Below are 24,740 nucleotides of genomic sequence, written 5' to 3'. Positions count from 1 at the left end.
GATCCACTCAGTACAAGATTATAGCCGACCTTCCAGACTCCAACAAGGGGGCTGGAGATGACTTTCTTATTGCCTCTGGAAATTGGGAATTTGGCCCAGATGAAGATGTCCACCTCTACCCTCTTCCTCGAACACTTACAGAGGGCAAGAGTAAGAGCCCTGAGTCAACACTTAGTTGTTTTTACTTAAGATTTTAATACTTTATTTCTGACGTCTGATTCTTTGCAGATCTTCATCAACCACCGAAAAATTTTCGTCAATCCTTCTTCCCAGGAACAGATCTGAAAACACTTCTTGGCCTCCCAATCCATAAACGAAAAGCCCCAGTATTACTAAACTTCATCCCTACATACAAATCCACCTTACCCGACGTCCCAAGAAGAAGGAAAAAGAGCCTTTCTCCACCTACAGCCACAACCTTAACTGCTTCTACATCCCGAACGGATCAAGAATCCACATCTGCCCCAGCCGATCTTCCATCAACTTCGGCCCCCTACTTAATTCCAATTCCCGAACGTAGACGCCGAAGAAAGCTTGTAAAAACAGCCGAAATGGTTCGTTCAAAGCCTGTCGTCCAAGATCTTCTTGCCGACATTCCAACTGACGCCGAAGCCGCACCAGCGCAAACAATGCTCCCACCCAAACAAAAGAGAGTAAAAAGGGCTCAGCCTAAGGCCAAGGCTACAGATGCCGAAGCTGAAGATACTGTGCCTATTTCAAAGCTGGCAGAAAGCAAGAAATCAGCCTCTGTCTCCACCAAGAGATCTGCTGAGGGTCAACCCTCAGGGTCTACACAAACAAAGCGGCCAAGGTCATCGTCTGCGACGACCTCGGCTTCAAAGAAGCCCGACGTCCCATGGGCCCCTGATCTATCTCTGGAGGACAGGCCCATTATGGCTAGCGAGAGTGCTGACGACATTAATGTTGCTGTCGCTCTTAGCACTGCTCTCCTCCTACCGAATGACTTGGAGCGAAATGCCAGTTTTAGTGAGTATGAAAATTATGCTCTTATGCTCCAACACTCTGCTCAAGTAAGTATTTCTGTTTGTATTTATGTTTCTTCCTTCTTTTTCTTTCTGAGAAAATTTTCTGATACTTCTGTTTTCATTCAGGCTATCCAACATGCCCATTCATTTTCAATGCAATCCTTTGAGAATCGTCAAAGATTGGTTGATATGAAGAGGGAAGCAACTTCAATGAAGAGAGAATTAAGGGCCCTTGAAGTAAAAATGAAAAAACTAGAGGATCAAGCCGAGGCTGCAACGAAGAACCAAACCTTAGCTCTTGAAAAGGCCGAAGCTGCTGAAGCCGTTAAAAAAGTAGCTGAAGCCGAGAAAAGGGAGGCCGAGGCTCAGAAGGTCCAAGCGCAAAAAGAACTTCAACAAGCGCTGGCCACCAAGGAGGCCGAAATCAAAGAGGCCGATGAAAAGGCCTATGCTCAAGGTATGGCCGACGTTGCAGAAGACTACAAGCTTCAAGTCAGGCAGGCATGCAACAGGGGATTTTCCCTTGGTTGGATGTCCTTGATAAAGAAGCTTGACCTTCCTGCTGACTCGCCATTGCGTCAGGCCGATGCTATTCCGTTACCATTTCCTCCACCTCCTCCTGCTGGTGAGTCAGAGTCCGAGGCCGAGGAGGAAGATGAAGAAAATGATGATGGTGAGGCCTTGGTGAGAAAACCCAAGAATGCTGCCGAAGTCAAGTCCCCTCCTCCCGCTGAACTGGTTATGGACTTAACTCAAGATGAGGGGGGTGATGATGCTGAGGAAGTGTCCAAGGAGTCTGTTCCAGGGTGTCTATCATCTGACCTCCTTCTGACTGAAAGAAGTCTTGACACAACTTTGGCAGAGATAGATGCCGAAATACAAGCGGAGAAGGTGGCCGAGGAGATTCCAGCTGAATCATCCGAGGTTCCAGTTCCTGCTGCTGCTGATGTTCAAGAGTCTTGATTTTCCCTTCTTTCTTCTCTGGATTTTGGACTTTGTTTTTTCTTTCAATTCCCGGACAATGTATATTCCTTCTTATGGCCGATGTGCCTTTTTCAATATGTATTTGCAATTGTTCTTGCTATGGATATGTCAATCTTATGATGTTCTGTTGTTTGCTTCTGCGTAGTTCTATACTTAGAAATTTTTGCTTGCTTTCTGCTTTCTTTGTGCAATCTTCTCGGGGTTACATACCTCGGGTATAACTGCAAAGCTTTTACTTCGGCAAGATACTGACCTGCAAACCTTGTATAAATTTTGGTAAGCACAAAACATATACTACTCAATGTATACTTTTGCCATCTTTTTTTTTCAAGTTTTCAACAAGTATTTAAATAATGATTTGGTTCTAATCTACTTGTAAATTGCTACAAATTTCAACAAGCGTCTAAACAATATACTTAACCTTTGCTTCAACCCGTTAATTTTCTGTATACCTTAGTGGGTGATCATACGTCGGCTTAACATAAACTTGTAAATTGCTACAAATTTCAACAAGTGTTAAGCATCTTCTCTAGGGTTTAAACAACCCACATATTGCTATGAAAACTTAAGCAATAACCTCGGCCTATCTTCGACTTGTAAATTGCTACAAATTTCAACAAGTGAAGATAAGGAATCAGCTTAATTCCAACTTGTAAATTGCTACAAATTTCAACAAGTGAATTAAGGAATAACATCGGCTTATCTTCAACTTGTAAATTGCTACAAATTTCAACAAGTGAAGATAAGGAATCAGCTTGATTCCAACTTGTAAATTGCTACAAATTTCAACAAGTGGATCAAGGAATAACATCGGCTTATCTTCAACTTGTAAATTGCTACAAATTTCAACAAGTGAAGATAAGGAATCAGCTTGATTCCAACTTGTAAATTGCTACAAATTTCAACAAGTGGATCAAGGAATAACATCGGCTTATCTTCAACTTGTAAATTGCTACAAATTTCAACAAGTGAAGATAAGGAATCAGCTTGATTCCAACTTGTAAATTGCTACAAATTTCAACAAGTGGATCAAGGAATAACATCGGCTTATCTTCAACTTGTAAATTGCTACAAATTTCAACAAGTGAAGATAAGGAATCAACTTGATTCCAACTTGTAAATTGCTACAAATTTCAACAAGTGGATCAAGGAATAACATCGGCTTATCTTCAACTTGTAAATTGCTACAAATTTCAACAAGTGAAGATAAGGAATAACATCGGCTTAACTTTGAGTTTGATATGCCTTCAAAAACATCCATGCATAACTTTATCAATCGATCATGTTGAAAGGATTCTGAAAAAGATTTTATTGATAGCATCGGCCAAACAATGATATTTTTCTAATGATAGAAAAATTTCAAATTACAAGTATTCCAAGGTCTAGGCAATGCTTTGCCCTCGTTGTCTTCAAGCCGATATGCTCCATTGCCTAATACTGAAGTAACTCTGTAGGGTCCTTCCCAGTTTGGGCCAAGCTTGCCCTCCTTGGGATCCTTCTTGTTCCCGACGACTTTTCTTAGGACTAAGTCGCCGACTTGAAAATCCCTTGGATTAACTTTCTTGTTGTAAGCTCTGGCAAGCTGTTGCTGGTATACTGCAAGCTGAATTGCAGCCTTCTCTCTTCGTTCTTCTAGTAAATCCAGGTCTCGGGCTAAGAGTATGTCATTAGTGCCATTCTCTACTCCCTGGGTTCTGATCCCTGGGATGCCGATCTCTAATGGGATGACTGCTTCTGTGCCATAGGCCATGGCAAAGGGGGATTCTCCTGTTGATCTTCTCGGCGTAGTCCGATATGCCCAAAGTACGTTGGGTAGCTCGTCCACCCACTTTCCTTTTGCTGCCTGGAGCCTCTTCTTTATTCCATCCAGGATTACTTTGTTGGACGCCTCTGCTTGCCCATTGCTTTGAGGAAAACTTGGTGTTGAGAAATAATTCTTGATCTTGAATTTTGCACAAAAGTTTTTGATGAGTTTGCTGTCGAATTGTGTTCCGTTGTCGGCAACTATAGCTCTTGGAATCCCAAATCTGGTGATTATGTTTTTCCAAATAAAATTCTTGACATCCACATCTCGGATTTTGGCAAGAGGTTCTGCCTCTATCCATTTTGTGAAGTAGTCTGTTGCTACCAACAAGTATTTTCTCTGCCCAGTTGCCTGGGGAAGTTGTCCAACCAGATCCATGCCCCATTGGGCAAACGGCCAAGGGCTGGATACTGGGTTTAGGTCGGCAGCTGGCTGATGTATCAGAGGTGCAAACTTTTGACATTGCTCACACTTCTTTACATAGGCTTCGGCATCCTTTTGCATGTAGGGCCACCAATACCCTTGGGTAATGGCCCTATGGGCTAACGATCTGCCCCCAGTATGGCTTCCGCAAATTCCTTCATGAATCTCATAAAGAAAATCTTCAACCTGTAAAGGGTGTACGCACCTTAAAAGTGGTCCAGTGAAGGACCTCCTGTAGAGATGGCCTTCCGCTGTTAGACTGAATCTGGCCGATTTCAGCCTAATTTTATGTGCTTCTTTATGGTCTGCTGGCAGCTTCCCCCTCTTTTAGGAATGCAATGATTGCATCCATCCAACTTGGTCCAAAGCCCACGCACATTGCTTCTTGTTCGATGTTCTATTTATCTATGCTCGGGGCCGACATGTAGTCGATCATAATTGTCCTTGTTTTTCCAGTTTGAATTGAGCTGACCAGGTTGGCTAACGCGTCGGCGTGGGTGTTGTCATCTCGGCTTACTTGGAGTAATCTGCAGTTCTGGAATAGGGCCGCCAGTCGGATGACTTCCTTTGCATATGCCGACATTCTTTCGTCTCTGGCTGCAAATTTTCCTGTTGACTGGTTAACAATTAATTGTGAATCACAAAAAACAATTACCTCGTCTGCCTCTGCTGCTACTGCTAGCTTTAGTCCTGCAATTAATGCCTCATATTCCGCTTCATTATTGGAGGCTTTGAACCCCAGCCGGATGGACTGTTCTACAATTTCTCCATCTGGAGATATCAGCAGTACTCCTGCTCCTGCTCCCTGGCGGTTTGAACTTCCATCGACAAATAGTCTGAATGAATCGCCGATGTAGATGCTGCATGGTCTGAATTTTTCTTTCTCTTGCTGTTTTGTCTTTGACTGGGTTTCTTTTTGTTTGTCGGGGTGATGCTTATCTCGGCTCGACGGAGCCTGAGGTGTGATGGCTTCAGGTGTGAGTTCTGCGACGAAGTCGGCCAAAACTTGGCCTTTTATTGCTGTTCTTGGCCTGAATTCCAGGTCAAACTGGCCCAGTGTTACTGCCCATTTTGCTATCCTTCCTGTTAAGTCTCCTTGATGTAATAAGGACTTCAATGGGTGCTCTGTTAGAATCACAATCTTGTGTGCCTGAAAGTAATGGCTCAATTTCTTTGAGGCCATTACCAAGGCTAGCATTAATTTTTCCAGTGGAAGGTACCTTGTTTCCGCGTTAGCCAAAGTCTTGCTTACATAATAGACAGCCTTCTGCTCCCCTTTTTCCTCTCGGATTAGCACTGCACTGACTGCGTGCTCAGAGACTGCTAAGTATAAAAATAATTCCTCCCCTGGGACTGGGTTAGAAAGGACTGGGGTTGTGGTCAGGTACTTTTTCAGGTCGGCTAAGGCAGCTTCACATTCTTCCGTCCACAGGAAGTCTGTGGCTTTTTTCACCAGGTTAAAGAAGGGTCTGCACTTGTCTGAGCTTCTGCTGATGAATCGGTTCAGGGCTGCGGCCCTTCCAGTGAGCACTTGAACTTGCTTTGCCGATGTTGGACTCTGTAGTTCCAGGATGGCCTTGATTTGGTCTGGGCTGGCTTCAATGCCCTTTCTTGTTACCAGGTACCCTAGAAATTTACCTGACCCAACTCTGAAGGCACACTTCGAGGCGTTGAGTCGGAGCCGATATCGTTTGAGTATGTCAAAGACTTCTTTTAGGTCGGCAAGATGACCTTCTGATTTCTTGCTCTTTACGACCATGTCATCGATGTAAACTTCCACCGTTTTGCCAATCAGGTGTTTAAACATCTTTGTCACTAACCTCTGATAGGTTGCTCCTGCGTTTTTCAGCCCGAAAGGCATTACCCTGTAACAGTACAGGCCTTTCGGGGTGATGAACGCGGTTTTCTCCTCATCTGGAGGGTACATAGCAATCTGGTGGTACCCTCTGTACGCATCTAAAAAACTCATCCTTTCATGTCCCGAGGTGGCGTCTACCAGTTGGTCGATTTTGGGTAGAGGAAAGCTGTCTTTTGGGCAAGCCTTGTTGAGGCTGGTAAATCTACACAAACCCTCCACTTGCCATTCTTTTTTTTTACTACTACTGTGTTGGACAGCCATGTCGGGTACTGAACTTCTCGGATGGCCCTGGCTTCGAGGAGTCTGTCTACCTCCTCTTCCACTGCTTCGACGTGCAATAACGTCGGCCTTCTGGCTCGTTGAATCACTGGTTTTGCCGATCTGTCGACGTTCAGACTGTGGCAAGTGACCTCGGGGTCAATGCCAGGCATTTCATAGGGTGTCCAGGCGAACGCCTCTATGTTTGCCCTTAAAAAATCTTCCAGTTCCTTTTTCTCTTCTCTGGCTAAGCCGGAGCTGAGAAGAAAAAATCGTTCTTCGTCGCCCTCCTGGACGAGGATTTTCTTTAGCGCCTCTTCGCTTTTCTCGGCTGGTTCTTTCCCAACATCTTCCAGGACTTCTACGTCCTCATCTTCAACTTCTGCTTTCTTTGGCTCCCGTATACTACAGGTGGACTTTATTGCTGCCATGGAGCAATTTTTGGCTTGTAGTTGGTCCCCTCTGACTTCTTCAATCCCATGCTCTGTTGGGAACCGGAGTAGTTGATGCAACGTCGGGGGAACTGCCCCCATTGCATGCAACCACGGTCTTCCAAGGATGATGTTGTATGGTGAGGGTGTGTCAATGACCAGGAATTCTGTCCTGATCTTCTTAGTGCCGGCTTGTACCTCCAAGCTTGTTGCACCCAGTGGCCATGTCGGCGTTCCATTAAAGCCGACCATCGGGCCGCTGGATTGCTCTAGGTCATCGGGGTGAAGGCCTAGCTCTTTGTAACATCTGACGTACATGATATCACAGGAGCTGCCTTGGTCTATTAGGATGCGTTTTACTTGGCACTCCCCAACCTGGAGGGATACTACCAAGGCATCATTATGCGGATGTTGGACCAATTCTAGGTCGGCTTCGGTAAAGGCTATCATTGGCCCTTGGCATTCTTCTGGCCGATGTCTCTTGTCCCCAACTTGGTAGATATGCTGTAGATGTCTTACCCTCTGGGTTTCTCCTCTGACTTCGTTTTCGTTGACCCTTGAGTGGATCACATTGACCACCATTGGTTCTCCTGCCTGTGGTAGCTGTGCTGGGGGAGGGGGTGCTGCTGGTGCTTGAGGCAACCTTGCCTGTTCTTCCCTTGTTCTGGCCTCATCGACCAGGTCCCTCAGGAGGCCTTGCCTTACTAGGTCCTCCAAGTGTGCTTTTAAGGCTCTGCAACCTTGAGTTGGATGCCCTTCTTCATTGTGGTAGGCGCAACGTCTGCCGACGTTTCTTCCCATGTATTCCCCTGGTGCTCTTTCCGGAGCCTTGAAATATGGTTGATTTCGAATCCGATCCAAGATTTTATGGATTGGGATCCGGAATACCGTGGTTACCGCCTGTTTATTTCTTAATTCTATTTCTTGCCTGGTGGGTCCATTGTTGACTCGGCCTCGCTTTGGCGAGCCGTTTCCCTTTTCTTGCTTCACCTCTTTGTTTCCCGACGTATCTTCCTCGGCCCTGGCGTATTTCTCAATTCTTGCCATGAGTTCTTCCATGCTTTTTGGCAATGTTTTTGCCAAAGACTTCCGTAGTGGGCAGTCATCTTTCAGGCCGTTCTTGAAGGATACGACTGCTACTTCCTGGTTGCATTCAGGTATTCGGTTGAACACCTCGTAGTACCTCTTCGCATAGGCCCTGAGGCCTTCTTCTTTGGTGATTCGTAGAGCCATCAAAGCATCAACCCTCAGGGGTTGCAGTTTGTTGGTCACGAATCTGGCCACAAACATCTCGGCCAAGCCTTCCCATGTCTTTATACTTCCTTTTGGTAACTTGTGGAACCAATCAGATGCAATTTCCCCAAAGGACGAGGGGAATACTTTGCAGAGCAACGGCTCGTTTCCGCTATATAGTGCCATTGAATTTAGGTACAACCCAACATGAAAGTTCGGATCTGATTTACCGTCATAGATTTGAAACCTCGGCATACTGAATCTTTTGGGTGGTTCAAATTTGTCCAGTTCCGCCGAGAAGGCTGTCTTTGGTTTCACTGGGGAGTTTACCTCGGCTTCTCCATTCTGTTGCCTCCTCTTGAGGTAGTCCCTTAGGTCTTCCTTGCTCCTCCCTGGAGCTCGGCTGTCTCTGGATTTTAATCTTTTTGGCACACTGCTTTCGGCCTCGAGGTGGGTCCGTTTGGGTCTTTCTTCATGGGTTGTGTCAAAGTGGAGTATTTGCCCCTGAACATGTCGATGTTCTTTGGGGTCTGGATTCTTTATGTGTTGCGTCCTTCGGGACTCTTCTTGCCTCGGCTTTTCTCGCCCGACTTCCCCGGAAGGCCGGTGAGAGTGCCTTCCGCTCCTGGTATGCTGAGGAACCTCGGGGATTGTTTTTCTTCCGCCCTTTTGGGTGTTGGTCGCTGGTATCGGCGTATCTTGCAGCGGGTATGGTGGCTGCATTACATTGTTTTGCATCATGAAGTTGACGACTGACTGAAGGTCTGCCAACTTGTCCGCCAACTCTTTTACTTCCTCATCCCTCCGTAGGCACCTGTCCCTCCATATCTGGAGGTTATCTTCATTGTAGTACGTTCCTTGGTTTGTTCTTTTTGACGTGTCGCCTTCCAGGTTTACGTTGTTTTCCCTGTGGCCCTGGCCACGGGCTTCTGAATTGTGGTTGTCTCCTTCAATGTCGAGGCCAATTGGTCTGCCACTCCCAGTGGGAGCATCATCCCCAATATTTTCCTGTTGTCCGTTAGTGGCCATCTATTCTTCCTTCGTTCCCACAGACGGCGCCAAATTGTGTGGGTAAAAATCTGACCACACTGCCCGTTTAGTGATCAGCAGCAAAGCACCGGCAGAATAGATGGCTCCAACAACCTGTAACAGAAAGGAAAAGCTCCGGCGGTGGTTCTTCCACCCGGGGCACTCCGACGATCAAGTCAGTATGTTTCTCAAGGATAATCAAGTATTAAACTGAATACTCAAGGTATGAATTACATACCTTAGACCCACGGGGGTGCCTCTCTTTTATAATATACTTAATCCAAGTCCAACTAGAAATATGACTTCTGTGTATCCCAATCTTAGTACTTACTCTGGACTCTTTAGGAGATAGAGATAAAACTCCCTAAGAGGTTTATCCTTATCTTAATTAAGTCCCCTCTTTGCTTCAGGACTCTTGTCCCTTATCTTCGGATTCCGACATCTTCGGAGATGACCTCGGCTTATCCGAGATTACCTCGGCTTAACTACCAGGGCACGTGGCACCTCGGCTGACACGTCGGCGTCACCATGCCACGTGTTGGTATTCAGAAAATATGTCCCCACACGTAAAATTTGAGCTGTTTAATGATTAATTAAATCAGGTGCTAGATTTTTCGCATTGGTAAATTATGTGTTCAAGATATATGTTATTTGGGTAGCTTTTGCAAATTTTTTTATATTCTGATAATAAATTATTTTTATTTAAGTAATTTTTTAACTTATAAACAAGAAGCACAACTGCATTAATAAACTACCAAACATGGAATTATCGTAGGGAGCCGAAAGATCAGAACGGCGTCGTATGAACTGTTTGTGGAATGAAGTATCACACACGATTGATTACACGGTGACACCTCTTGCCCCTGTTTCTCTCTTCTATTCTATCCTGGTTTAGTTTGAAAGTTTTTGAATTGTTGTGAGGAAAGAAGGTAGGGATCTCCAGCAATCAAATCTATGGACAATTCCAAGGTTCAAGAGGTAAAATGCTCATATCTATCTATATATCTATATATGTTTGTTTGGTACATTTGCGTTTTCAATTATTGAGTCTTCAATTTGCAGATCATAGAGAAGCAAGTCTTGACTGTGGCCAAAGCCGTCGAAGACAAGATCGATGACGAGATCCATGCCCTAGATCGCCTCGATCTGGATGATATCGACGTCCTCAGAGAGCGCCGCCTCCAACAGATGAAGAAAATGGCGGAGAAGCGGAGCCGTTGGATTGCTCTCGGCCATGGCGAGTACTCCGAGATCCCCGCGGAAAAGGAGTTCTTCTCCGTCGTCAAAGCTAGCGACCGCGTCGTCTGCCATTTCTATCGCGAGAATTGGCCTTGCAAGGTGTTTCATATCTGTCTTTTCTTTTTTCAATTACGGTTTATAGGTTGATTTTAACACAAAATTACATTGTTCGCTTGCTGATAAATTCGCTCCCAGGATGCTTTTCTTTCAAATGTTAATTAGGCCATCTCAAAATTTGACTAATGGCAGATTGGTAAATTTGAGCACCACAAAATAGCTTTGCAAATTTTCAGTAAACTCAATTTGGTATAAGTTTGGGTCAAGGAGTGGAGTGTGTGTTTTGAGTGATTTTTACCCAATTATAAATTCGATATAGGTTTGAGTTAAAGGATTGGAGATGCCTTTGCATATGCAAAGTGTGTAGGGCTATAAAATGGATCAAGTTACTTGTGTTCGGCTCCTCTTTAGCTCTTCAAAATTGACTTTTTATGTTAACATTCCAAACTTCAATACATTTTAGAACTCATTAAGTTATCGAGACAATGACTCGATAAACTTATATGCATTGTAAAAACCCAAACTATTTAAACCTTGTTTGAGATTTACTCGAATGATCAACAAATCAAATTTGAACACATTTTAAAATTCGTTAAGATTTCAAACTAAACATCAACATCCTAAATGTATGATTCCTTTTCAGGACCAATAAAAAATGGTATGTTTTTTTATTTTTATTTTTAAAATATAGTCAATTAGGGTTTAGGGTTTCAACGATAACAAAATCTTGTTTTATTAGCCAATGCATAATCATGATGAGCTAATAACTAAAAGATGCATTACACACCATGAGCCAATAGTTTAGAAGATTTCTTTGTTTCATGAGCCAATGCATAATCTGTCTTTATTCCCTAGGGCCAAGTAAAGATTATAATCCTAATTTGTCCCAAAATGAACAACTATGTTGGAGAACCCAATCCTTTTTGACAGGCACAAACTTTTTAGTCCCAATATCCCCCTTGGATTAACATAAAAATCACAATTATACTTCCAGTAACTATTCTTCTGGGTAAGTCCTAGACTAGAAAGTTTAGAATGAATTATATTAGCCTTTGAATACAGTTTCCCCCATTCTCTTTTACTATTTGCTGAAAATCTGATGGGTTGCATATGGTTAGAAGGATCCACCCATATAGGTATCTATGAAATGAAGGAATGGGACCTAGAGAGAGAAGTTTTCCATCATCTGTTTGTTACATTTGTTATCATGGACTGCCTTTGTATATGCCAAGATAAGGACTATACACCTCATACTTGAGCTAGTTTCAAATACATGCACTTGCTTCTGACAAAGAGGCAAATTCTGCATTTGCATGAGATTCATTATATTATTATAAATATATTACATATACACAATATATATATTTAAAATGATGTATTGTTTTTATTTTTTTATCCACCATTACAAACTACAATATATTTTCATTTTCCCCATTTACTGTTACTGTTCTAATTTCATTGAAGTGATTATTTTGTTGAAATTGTTTGTGGCTTATTTTTGGGAATAAACAAATTGAGCTAGATATGTGGTCATCACAGAGGGAAGGCCTTGCGTCATGGGTTTCAAACTACAACCTTGCAATGCAGGGAGTCTTGTGCATTGAGACTGCCCTTTTTATATATGGCGATCATAACAAAAACTACGGACTCCATACCTGTTTTAAAATTATTAAGTATGGGGGTAGCTGATCATTGCATGTCATTTAAGTTTGCTGATGTGTGCTTCTGTGTTGCTTGCCTGTTGAAGTGTCAGGTATTTAACTGTAATGCATTTTATAGAGTTCCTAGCAGAGGAAAGAATGTTGTTTAAATCAAATTTTGATGTGTTGGATAAACAGTCTTTGTTAAACAATTATTCATAGCTGAATGCACAACTATTTAAGTATTTGACCACACTTCATTATAAGGTTGTGCATCATCTTAATGTTTTTTTTTTTTTTTTTTCCCTTTGAAATTGTGGGTATGGTTGACTGATTTATGGATTATTTGAAAGTAGTGTGTAGATTTCCCGCTTGTAAAGCAACACTACTGCTTCTGGTTTAATTGCAGGTGATGGACAAGCACTTGAGTATATTGGCAAAGCAGCACATAGAGACACGTTTCGTGAAAATACATGCTGAGAAAAGTCCATTCTTGGCTGAGAAGCTCAAGATTGTTGTCCTTCCAACCCTTGCCCTTATAAAGAATGCCAAAGTGGACGATTACGTGGTATGTCCAAAGGAAGGTTACACAAATCATTAATAAAATCAATTTAGAAAATAAAATTGATGTTTTGTTTTAGTTACATTCCTCTACTCAATGCACTGCAGGTAGGGTTTAATGAGCTTGGTGGGACGGATGAGTTCAGCTCAGAGGAACTAGAAGAGAGGTTGGCTAAAGCTCAAGTTATCTTTTTTGAGGGCGAATCATCTCTAAATCCATCAAAGTCCAGTGCGAAAACCAGGAGCGTTAGACAAAGCTCAAATTCGCACTCTTCAGATTCAGATTCTTAGTAATATTACATAGATTGCCTCTTGTTGTAATTCCCTTCACTTTTTGGTGCGAAGAGTCGCTATGAGGCTTGACATAATCATCCTATCTTATATTTAGAGAACTTGAAAGAGTGTTTCATGGGCCATTAGAAGTTGGTATTATTATCGGCTTATTTTGGTTCAAAATTCAGTTGGTTATGTAAGATCTATTCTATCACCTCAAAACCATCTCTTGGATGGTTATCGCGTGTGATTGTTCCTTTCTATCAATTTGATTTTGCTTGGCATTTGGGTTACAAATTTTTGAGGGACCTTATGCTAATTTGTCATCTCTCCTTTCTATGATTGCATATTTTTTAATGTTTAAAGAATGCTATGGGAAATGCTAGAGAGCTCTAAATCTAGAGCTCTAATTTGAGCTCTAGTGATGTGTCAAAGCAAAAAAAAAAAAAAAAAAAAACAAAACAAGGCACAAATATCACATCAGGGTGGGTCTCACCTTCTCATTAGAGCTATTAGAGCTCTTATATTAGAGCTCTAAAGCATTTTTGTTTAAGGAAAACTTGGTACAAAGCCATTAGTTTTTGGTCTGATGGTGATGTGTCACTGCGCGATGGTTATAGTAGGCCTGGTTTTGCTTGACTTGAGCAAGCTTAGCCAGCGTCCATCTGGTCAGGATTGGTCAATTCCCTCTCTACATTTTAGGTTGAGCTTGGACCCACACTGCCAAGAAGGAAAAACATGTTCAATTAGAGGACCATCGAAATCACCCATTTTGTGGCGGATTGATTCAGATCTTTTGATTTTGGCAGATCAAATTGATACTGGCCTAGCCCGAGAGAACACTGTGTTGTATTCTCACTACAATCAAAATCAAACATCTCTTACTTTGTCAAATTTTGATTTTTTAAGAAATTCAAATATTTTCAGTGAGGGTTGGATTTCTCTCAATTGAGAGATTGTGTAAAAATTAACAAATCAAATGAAGAGAGATTAGGATTGTGTGAAAATTAACAAATTGAATGACACGCCCTATCTTGATTTTTTTAACTGATTTTGTTATTGTTTAATATCTAAATAAATTTTTGATCTCCCATTCATAGCATGAGTTTTACATGCTTGTATTCCATACAAAATAAATAAATTGAGAAAATTAGATAGACCTCACAAAAGAGGGCAGTGCAGTGCTTTTGGCATTAATTCAATTTGAAGCAGTAGCTCTGGATAACAAAGATTAGTTCCTATTATTGGAGGCCGAATTTCACTCTTGTCCTTTGTTCCAAGGTTTCAGACAAGTTATAAGAGAGGACATCGCATGTTGTTAATAGACTGGTTTTGGGCAAGGAATAAAAGAAAATGATCTCAAGATCATCGTGTGGCGATGAGAGACATTGTCACACAATGGGTCTCCAAGTCCAGTCTTATTCCCTGTTAGAACCATGGAACATGATACAAAGAAGGATCTGGATAATAGGATCCCCTTGCCTACAATTGTTCTCTTCAGTGTACCTCTTCCTTGTTAAGAGGCCATAACCAAACACAGGCAAAATGCAGCAGAGAGACTAAACCATTTAAAAAAAACACACAAAAGTATGATATTATAAAAATTCAAAACACTAGAGATTTAATAATAATAATGTATAACAAGCAACAGAGGGAGGGAAAGACACTGCAGGATAATACAATCCAAACAAACAAACACCCTCCCTTATTTCTTTCAATCTGCTACACAACAAAAGCCTAAATTAGAGAAGATCATATCCACATTATGTTGTGTCTACCTTTTAGATGTAAAGACATGCTGTTGCTTGGTGCCTCGAGTCACTGCCAGTACCCTCTTTCCGTAGGGGTGGCTGTGTAAGAAAGGGTAATGCTTCTGAATCAGGGTAAGGATTGTTTGGCGAACACATCCCTAAATTTTCCAAGGCAAGAGCATGAAGTGAAAACAATTTACAAAATCAAAACGTTATAGAAAAAAGAAAGAAAGGATCAAACTCATTCCAATTTTGGATAAAAAAAACTTCCTGGTACCTAGCATTACTTGTAAGCCTATTAAGGATATTTTTCTAAAAGCATTCGAGGGATGGGTAAGAGCAAGAAGTAAAAACAATTTGCAAGTCAAGCATTAAAGAAAAAAAGAAAGTATATTACAGATTGGAATCATTCAAATTATAGATAATTTTTGTAGGTACATAGTATTTATGTAAATGTATAACGATTTGTAGTTTTACATTTTTCTCAAAATTTTGCATTCCATATCTGAATTCAAATTCAAGCTTTGTAGAAACTTTCAATGTTTCAAGGCTCTTCCCAATATTACCAAATCAGAATACATATTTCTCAAAATTTTGCATTTCATATCTGAATTCAAATTCAAGCTTCATAGCTTCAATGTTTCAAGGCTCTTCCCAATATTACCTAATCAGACTCATTAACATTCTGGGCTTTTTTTTTAATACGTAGTATTTGGCTGCTGTGCGGGGGTGCACAGCAGCCAAATGGGCCCATTTCGGAGCCCATTAAAATGAATAAAAATGTTAGTGGATGAATAGGTAAACGATATCCGATTAACTTGATTTTTTTCAGGTATGTTCTACTTGATGTATTCTAAAATATGAACGGATCGGATTATCAAAATGAGCTTCGAAATGGGCCCATTTGACTGTACAAATGTGGCTGCTGTGCACCCGGCATTGGGTTAAAGACAATAATACATTTTGCAGAACATTTTGAACGTTTTTCTCAATTCAAATTCAAGCCTCATAGAAGCTTTCAATGTTTCTCAATCTTTGCTAATGCTATAGAGTAAATCTCAATGTTTCATCAAGGTTTCTTTAAAAGTTCCAATTTTCAGATCATTACAGCAATTGAACTCAGTTTACTGAGCTAATTCCCATACTAATCTGATTCATATAGCTTTCTGTTTGGATGATGAGAAAGCTCCAAGAAAAAAAAAAAAACGAACGCATAGTTAAGATGAATGAACCTTTGATACCATCACAGCAGATTGAGCGACATAGTTCCCATAAGGATCTTGAACAAGCATCAAGAAATTGGGACTGTTAATGATCTCCTTGATGATTTGCGCGGCTTGATCTTCTCCAGCCTCTTTCAAACACTTCTCTACCACATTGCAGCTGTATTTATTAAAGGAAAGGCTGACATAGTTCCCCCCAAGTTGTGCAAATTTGACTATTTTGGCATGTTGTACATATGGTTCCTTCATTGCTAGTATAAACTGCACAACATAGTTCCTAAAAACACATTAAAAAAAACTAATTCATTACTGTTCCAAGCAAGCCACAGATCCTATTGGGAAGAAAGACTAATGCTCTCATACAACAAATAAGAGGTAAGACAGCCTTTAATTTCTCTGATATTAGCAATTTAGCATAGGGAACATGCCAGTACTGGCAGTACTAGGGGGTTGTTTGCAATATGCTAATTTAGTATTAAAAAAAAATCGAAAAGTGACTATAATGGTCAAAAAAATTTCCTTCCCATTCTCTCTACATTTTGCACATATTTTCGTAAAAATTTTAAAAAATATTTCCAAATGCTTCAGTTTTTTTCACATTATATTTTAGCCAAAAAAAAAAAAAAAAAAAATCTAAAAAGGACACTTCCCAAGAAAACCTGAATGTTGGTAAAAGTTACTCAGCATTTAGCAAAGTCTCAAAATTTGTTGGAATTTTTTAACATAATTATACTCTCCCTTACACTTAGTCTTAGTCTTAGACCATTTTTCATCAATAATTTGTTAACCATACAAATGAAAAATGTATACTCTATCTTTGTTTAATTCAGAAAGTTATCCATCATCCGCATTAGTTTCGATTACTTAAAGAGAAGTCAATGTAATTATGTCAAAAGTGCAAAATTAACTGTGTTTTTTTTCAAATAAAGAGAGGTGAGTATAATTTGACTAAAAACTTAAAAAATAAAATTGACAATTAAAAGAATATTCAAATTAAATTAAAGAGAAGAGAGACAAACCCATAACGACTTTCAGAGAGGACAAGTGCATTGGCAACAATTTTAGCAACGAGACGATTGACATGCTCTCTCCGAGAATGTGCGAGACAGTGTTGCAACACACAACACCTTGATTTTTCTGTGGCTATGTCTAGATAGTTATCTGCTAATTCATGTAGAATATGCTGTGTGGATAATGAAACAAAACACACAAACAGACACATTTGTTTACACATTATTTTAGTACAAGAATATCAAAATCAAATACAGAATTAGAATTAGACACTCAAAATTGCATTAATAAACAAGATTTTCTTGAAATGGCCCATCAACAAAGTTCAAAATTTTGTTATCCCCATACAACTTTTGTATTCAATTTTGTATTTGGTTTCTGGGTTTCTCACATTATTTTTATGATTCCCAAAGTGTATTGTCATGTCCTGAAGATTACAATGCAATGAAAATAATGTGTCCCATATTTATTGTCATATAATTAGATGTCTGGAAGTGACTATGCTAGTTAATCTCATCTATGGTTAAGAAATTATGAAGATGAATAATTTCTCAAAAAATTATTCGTGTCATTTTGAATTGTTTACTAAGCAATGTCAATCTTAGTTTTCAATTTTTTGTGTTAACTATTTGTTAATTTAAGCAGTGAATGATAGATACACAAAAAAATAAAAATAAATATACATCAAATCCAGATATGATGCTTGTGCACTTCTTTATTGATGTATCACTTTGTATCAATCTGTATTACTTCGTGATTATCAATTGATCAAAAAAAAAAATCCATGTATGAAAAAATAATATGCAACAATATCTATAACATCATTTATAATATAATTATGGAAGGATATTAATTTACAAGAATATTAAAGATTATCCTCGTCAGAGAAGATTTTCAAACAATATTGAATTACGTGATTGCCATTCATGTGATTGGTCAAGTGGACAGTGAACCACCCTAGAACATGCATAAGACTGTATTTTTGCTCTTGGGTGGTCAGATATTCTAGCAATTTCTACCTTGCATGAGTTTTGCAACAACAATGGTGAAAAAGAAATTAATTAGGTTATCAAACATCCACAAGCAAAAAAATTGTATTATGATATTTTCATTAAAATTAAAAAAATGGTAAAAACAGGACTTGGTTGCTAGTGATATAAAGTCCCAAAATTGGAAAATTAATTAGCACCCAAAATTAAAACTTTCATTAAAAGTAAAAAAAAAAAAAATGGTAAAAAGGGAACTTGGTTGATAGTGTTATAAAATCACAAAATTAGAAAATTAACCCATAAATTGGTCTGGTTTCGGTTTCAAGCTATGAAACTTATTTTTTGAAATTCTAAACTTCAATTTTAAATACTGTAAAAATTATTTCAATCACTTTACAACCCTAATACGTCCTATCACATATCATATCACACGCCGATAGTCCTTTGACCTAGTGGCATGTTCTCCTCTAATCTAACAATTAAAGAGTTCCGATTTGGGCAATTTTAAACCTTCATGAGCAGTTTTAAATCTTATTACAATTGTTTTTGAAAGATTTAGGGTAAGTTTGGGAAGTCCCAAATAAGTCAAAAAGTCAAAAAGTTACTCAAAAAGTTAAAAAGTTAACACTATTCATCAAAAGTCAACAATTACGGCTGCACAACTCCCCATTCAAATTTTCCTCTACAAACCAATTTTTATAATTTTTTATTACACATTTTTCCATAAAAAGTCAAAAAGTTAACCCAAACATCCATATTTTCAATCTCAATTTTTTAGTCCAAAAAGACAAAAAGTGCACTTATTTAGTCTTCCCAAACTTGGCCTTAATGTATAACATGTATAGATAAAAGGAAAGAATAAATTGTGTATTGATAGATGTATTGAATGTTATGGGTTAGCCCCTTTATATAGAGGAGTTACAAGCTTACAAGCCAAAAGAGAAAACAGAATGATTAAAGCATACTAATTATTATACTAACCTAATTATTAAAGCAGCACTTTACATATTATATTCTAACAGCCCCCCTCAAACTCAAGGAGGATAGGAACCAACCAACTTGAGTTTGGAGAGAGGAACAAAACAGGAAAATAAACTGATAAATAAAATAAAACAGGATAGGAGACACGGTATGGTCGTGTCAGACCGTTGTAGGAGACACTTTATGGGGTCATGTCGGACCGTTGTAGCAGGACAGTTTACGAGGTCATGCCGAACCGATGTAGCAGGACAGTTTACGAGGTCATGCCGGACCGATGCAGCAGACACTGTGTGGTCGTGTCAGACCGTTGTTGTAGAAGACAGTTTATGGGGTCATGTCGGACCGTTGTAGCAGGACAGTTTACGAGGTCATGCCGGACCGATGTAGCAGACACTGTGTGGTCGTGTCAGACCGTTGTTGTAGAAGACAGTTTATGGGGTCATGTCGGACCGTTGTAGAAGCTGACCGGAATCAATGTCGGGACAGTTTATGGGGTCACGTCGGACCGTTGTAGAAGCTAGTGGTGGTGCACCAAGGGGGGCGACTTAGGGAGTGCGCCATGAGCGACTTATACATGATACTGTGTATAACCCCCCCTCAAACTCAAATAGGTGTGAAGATAGAAACCTATTTGAGGTTGAAACAAAGGGATTGATAAAGCTGACTAGTGTAGAAGACACTGTATGAGTGTGTATATAGGCTGCCCAAAAGATATACATGGATATAGATATCGAGCCCTCAAAAGTCGTGCCCTCAAAAGGTATGCCCAATCTTTCAAAAGGCGTGCCATCAAAAGGCGTGCCCAATCCATAAAAAGGTGTGCCATCAAAAGGCGTGCCCAGTTTGTCATCGAGCGCCGAGCGGCGCATGATGCGCGTGTCTGCCTTGGCTATAAGACGGAGGTTGAGGCTGAGGCGAAGACAAACAACTTGCGAAGAAAAATTTCTGAAAAAAAAGTCTGCGTTTGCGGAGAGAGAAACTCTGTAACACTCTGGAACACTCGGTTGCCCAGAACATGGCCTCGTCTTCCCGTTCAGCTATCCAGAATATGGCCTCTTCGTCCCGTGGTCTGCTCACTCTCTTTCCCGACCTCAACGAGTCAACAAGAGAGATAACTGGTGCGGTGGCCAGTGAACCTTAACCAAGCGCCTCTGGTTTTGCTCCGTTGAACTTTCCGATGCGGTCGGTGGAGCAAAAAATGGCGGTGCAAACTGATATTGAGGCCAATCAGTATACTTTGAAGTCATGTGTGGAGACCATGACGGTGGTCACAAACCTGTCGCACCGGCTGTAGAGTAGGACAAATGAGGTGCAGCAGTTAAACGCCCAACTGGCTCTGCTCCAGCGCATATATAAGGATGCGCGAGCAGAGATAAGTGTGCTAAAGGCGGAAAATAAGGAACTGAAGCGGAAGGCCACCGTTATGTTCCGATTTGGAGGTCCACTATATGCTGCAGTGGAGGAGCAGGGAGTAGTGATCATGCCCAGTGGAGTGGGAAACACGGAGGCAACACCGGCAAGGGCCGCCCAGGACGGAGGCAAGAAGAAGAGACCGGCGGCAGAGTAGAGAAGAAAAATTCTGCCTGTGGATGTGGTGGTTGTGGTATTGGTTGTTTTTTTTTTTATTTTTTTTATTTGGTGTAAAATTGTGATCGGGGTTGATCCCCGGCATGAAGAAATGACAAGTGTGTGGAATGAAAACCGAGTTGTGGTGAATAAATTTTATTTTATTTTATTTCTTTTTTTTTGGTGTGAAAAGTAAGGGAATCGAATAAAAAAAAAAAATATGGTGACGGTGATGAAAGGATAAGTATGGTGATGATGAATATATAATGAGGAATAAAAATAATAAATGAGGGAGTGGGGAACAGTCGAGAGTACCAATTAAGCTTTATAATAAAAAAAAAAAAAAGTTTGGGCGGTGGATGGGTGTGATTAAAAAAAAAAAAAGGAAAAGAAAGGAAGATTGGTGAGAATAAAAATATATATATATATATATATAAAGAAAATAAGAAGAAAGGTGGGTGGTGGAAACAATTATGGTGGGGGGACAAAAAGCGGCTAAGTTGGTGGGTTGGATGAAGAGAGAGAGAAGTATATGGATAAGCTTTTACAGGTTGTTCCACCCTCCATGGGTTTAGAAATAGAATATATGTATCAGAGAGAGAGAGGGACCATGGTTTGGGGTGTTGGATTGGTTGAAGGTTCGGCCTAAGAAGAACATGAAAGCTGTAATGGTGGCTCGGTTGTGGAGTAGAGAGAGAGCTTCCGAGATGAGGCTGCAGGGGGTGTTGGTCGCCGGTGACAACGACGGCGCCTGGAGTGGCAGCCATGGGCTGTGAGCAAGCTGGGTTTTGCCCCCGAGAGAGAGAGAGAGAGGTCTGTGTTTTGTGGCTATTCATCTCCGAGAGAGCTCATGCCAGAGAGAGGAAGAAGAGAGAGTTGCCGAGAGGGAGAGAGCTGCCATGCATATGTGTGTGTATGCCGAGAGGGAGAGGTGATGGGTGTGTATGTGAGCTGCTGGGTGTATGGCAGTGATGGGTGTGTGTGTGCCGTGAGTGTGTATCAGCGTGTGTGCTGGGTTTGTGTTAGAGAGAGAGAAGAGAGAGCTAGTGCATGTCCGTGTGTAGGTGTGCATGGGTGTCTCTTAATGGTTTCTTCTCCCTCTCCCTAAACCCGTGTGTGCATCTGTGTGTGTGAGTGCTCCGTCTGTCCTCCCCCGATGAGGTGACACCGCTACCGGCTCCACCGTTGGCGGTGGTGGTGGCGGCGCTTGTGGGGAAAGACTTGTGGCGGCGCTTGTGGCCGCCGAGGACTTGGCTAGTGAGGAAAGACTTGTGGCAGATGGAGCACTCGTAGGCCGACCACTTGAAAGTAGATAATCTGTTTCGGAAAATGGCATGAGCCATGGAAATGGAGTTTCATGTCCTTGGAGTAGGTGTTGTTTTGGAGAACATGGATGGGGCTCTTGCTAGTGGTTCAGTAATGGCAAAGCCAAATGGGAATCCTGAAACTGGTGACAAGTTGGAAGACGGAGCTACTAACTCAAATACTGAAGCAATTCCCGAGCTTCAGGGAAACAGGATTTGGAAGAATTAATTAGAGAGAGAGTTGAAGATGCAGCGGAGTGAAGGTATGTGTAGAAAATTCCAGCGGGCAGTGAAGGCAAGGTTGCCGGCCGACTGCCCGCCGGTGAGAAAGAAATATAGGCCTAAATCTTATAGCTCTGATACCATGAAAGATTTAATGTATAACATGTATAGATAAAAGGAAAGAATAAATTGTGTATTGATAGATGTATTGAATGTTATGGGTTAGCTCCTTTATATAGAGGAGTTACAAGCTTACAAGCCAAAAGAGAAAACAGAATGATTAAAGCATACTAATTATTATACTAACCTAATTATTAAAGCAGCACTTTACATATTATATTCTAACAGTTTTAGACCTCTAAAAATACAACCAATCAATAGAGTCCGTTGCTACAAATAAATTTTTATTTTCAACTTTTATTGAAATTGTTTTAAACCTTTAGCTAATAAATCCTGCCTCATAATTACGTTTTGGGATCCCAAACTTATTTTTGGGCTGTTTTAAATCTTACTTGAATTGTTTAAAACCTCTAAACACAGTTTACTGGTGATTTACAATTGGTTCGGTTACGACCACCAATCTTTGAAGTTTTGATGTTTTTAACAAATTTATGGCTGTTTTAAATCTTATTTCAATTGTTTTAAATCTCTAAACACAGTTCACTTCGGTTACTGCCAATCTTTAAAGTTGCGATGTTTTTTTAACAGATTTATCACCCGATATGTATAAAACAGTGAAAAAGAATAAATCAGAAAAATATATATATATAGAAGTAGGGAAACTAGCAAAAACATACCCATGTGTGTCACAACATATAGTCATCAAGTAACGCTCATTGACCACCAGAAGAAGAATTTGAGTAATCTAATTTGAATTACACACTCCAAAAGACTTATGAATGAGAGAATTCCCAAACTGATGTACCACTAACTCGCGAGCATGATCTTTGAGCTCGAAGAACAACATCTCAATCTCCTCAGGGTTAGCCTCCTCAATCTTCTTTTGCAAGTAAAGACAACCGCGCTTATCCTTAGCCACCAAAAATACTATACCCCTCAGTTCCATCAAGGTTGGAGCTAGATTTTGCAAATCATTGCCTCCAAATCCATTCGATCTTAGCCTAAACCCATTTTGATTCGAATTAGTTGAAGCTCCATCATAGTAAGGTGTGTTGAAATCGTACCCATTTTGGTTCAAGCGAGGAGGATTGCTTGTTGTTGTTGGCCTTCCATTGTTGAATTGATTCAAACCCATTTGTTCTCTTACTGCGGACTGAATTCTCATTCTCTGCAAATTCTCATCATACTGGGAACATGAAGAATACGGATCAATCGGCGAGGAGTTGTTACGAGACGACGAGGATGACGAAGGCAAAAACAGAGAGGACCGAGAAGGGTTTGAGAGATTGAGGTGACTAAATTCAGCATCAAGGATATTCCAAATGTTGCCATAAACAGTGGTATTTGGCAAAGTGATAGGGCAGTATTGGTAAGGATTGATTCCTGGATAGCGATTTTTTGGAGAAGGAAACCAGTCAGTTTGGTTTGAGTTTTTTGAATTAAGTTTTTTAAAATTTGAATTTTTTAATTTTTGTGTTTTTTGTTTTTAGTGAATATTTTTAAAATTTTAAATATTTTTTTTTTATTTTTTTAGATGTACCTAATTTAGATGTATCTAAGAAATAAAAAATTTGTGAAATTTTTTTTAAAAAAATTAATAAATACATAAAAATATAAAAAATGCACTGAATTCTCGTATTTTTTTTTTTGTATTTTTGGTATTTAGTGAATTTTTAAAATATTTTTTTCAATATATATATATTTTTTACTTTTTAGGTATATTTATGTTAGGTATGTCTAAAAATTAAAAAAATTGCTCAAAATATTAAAAAAATTCAGTAAAAACAAAAAAACACGAAAAATAAGAAAGTAAAATTTTCTGAAAAATATTTTTGAAAAGTGGTAACCAAGCAATATGAGTGGTTTTCAGGCAAATATGACTTGTGAAGATGGTTTTCTAGCAAAAAGGGACTCGCCGAAGACACATGTCAGTGGTTTTTAGGGATAGTTGGGTCCAGAAAATTGTTAATATTAGGGTCGTGTGACCTAAACCACTCGAGACCATCTTCGTCTTCAATCTTTTCAATGTCTTCCCTCTTTTTTCCATTGGATTAAGAGTAACCGAAACAGATTGCAGAGAGAGGAGAAACCAAAAGGGTTTGCTCAGTGAAAGAGATGGGACGACTAGGGTTTTCTTTAAAAAGGGTTACAAAAGAGAAACGTGTTTGTCATGGGTTTGTGTTTTTTTTTAGAGAGAGATTGGTTGGTTTCTATTTAGGAGATAGAGGTTTTTAGGAAAGTTTACAACTCTATTTTGGAGAGAGAATATAGAGATTATAGAGAGAGAAAGATTGTTTGCATTAAAGCTAACATATCTTTTAAGCCATATTTGTTTAGGTGGACATGAGCTTGGGATTGGACTAATAGTCCAATAAAATTATTAATCCGATATTTGGTTAAACAATTGAAGTACGGACTAATTATTTTAAACTTGACTATTAGTTAAGATAGGATACATAATCCAACAGATTCGTAGTCCTAGGACTATTAGTCATGGGAATGTTAATCCAGTCCGCCTAAACAAACATGGCCTTAGGGTTTTACTATGAGAGAGAGAGAGAGATTCAATGGATCTCTGTACGCCAATCCACGAAGATTTCGAAGAGTAGCCAATCCCACAATCATCTAACAGAGAAAAAATTCAAATACAATTTTTTTTTATTATTTATAATTATTTGATTTTTTGGATCCTTCTCATGACATGCAATTCTAGTAATCTCTAGTTATTTTTATTTTTTTAAATGTTTCATATTATTTAGGGTAAAGTCCTTTCATGTTTGACTACGGTTTTACTTGA

The 24,740-nt window shown here is 39.9% G+C and overlaps 2 protein-coding genes and 1 long non-coding RNA gene across 4 annotated transcripts; 2 read left to right on the top strand and 1 right to left on the bottom strand.

Annotated features, from left to right (window-relative positions):
* The first annotated feature begins 391 nt into the window (after positions 1–391).
* LOC145804781 (uncharacterized) lies at positions 392–2,068 on the top strand. Its single transcript, XM_082899895.1, has 2 exons — positions 392–1,031; positions 1,113–2,068. Exons 1-2 carry the CDS (start codon positions 552–554, stop codon positions 1,947–1,949), a joined length of 1,317 nt encoding a protein of 438 aa, XP_082756021.1. The 5' UTR covers positions 392–551; the 3' UTR covers positions 1,950–2,068.
* Positions 2,069–9,759: 7,691 nt separating this feature from the next.
* Positions 9,760–13,073, top strand: LOC114264760 (thioredoxin domain-containing protein 9 homolog). Its single transcript, XM_028205451.2, has 4 exons — positions 9,760–9,984; positions 10,069–10,344; positions 12,352–12,510; positions 12,612–13,073. The coding sequence occupies exons 1-4, from the start codon at positions 9,961–9,963 to the stop codon at positions 12,792–12,794; spliced, it is 642 nt and encodes a 213-aa protein (XP_028061252.2). The 5' UTR covers positions 9,760–9,960; the 3' UTR covers positions 12,795–13,073.
* Positions 13,074–14,371: 1,298 nt separating this feature from the next.
* LOC114264761 (uncharacterized) lies at positions 14,372–23,346 on the bottom strand. Of its 2 annotated transcripts, XR_014347196.1 has the most exons (4): positions 22,621–23,346; positions 16,770–16,933; positions 15,760–16,027; positions 14,372–14,685 (listed from the first exon to the last, which is right to left on the bottom strand). It is a non-coding gene; the product is annotated as an uncharacterized LOC114264761 (long non-coding RNA). The 2 variants fall into 2 exon arrangements; XR_003630101.2 differs by lacking the exon at positions 22,621–23,346 and having other exon boundaries at positions 16,770–18,899.
* Between the last annotated feature and the right edge of the window lie 1,394 nt (positions 23,347–24,740).

Source organism: Camellia sinensis, chromosome 12 (assembly GCF_055761805.1).
Source record: "Camellia sinensis isolate YWXY chromosome 12, ASM5576180v1, whole genome shotgun sequence".
Taxonomy (NCBI): Eukaryota; Viridiplantae; Streptophyta; class Magnoliopsida; order Ericales; family Theaceae; genus Camellia; species Camellia sinensis.
The sequence above is the reverse complement of the archived record's forward strand: the minus strand, read 5'-3'. Positions and strand labels throughout refer to the sequence as shown.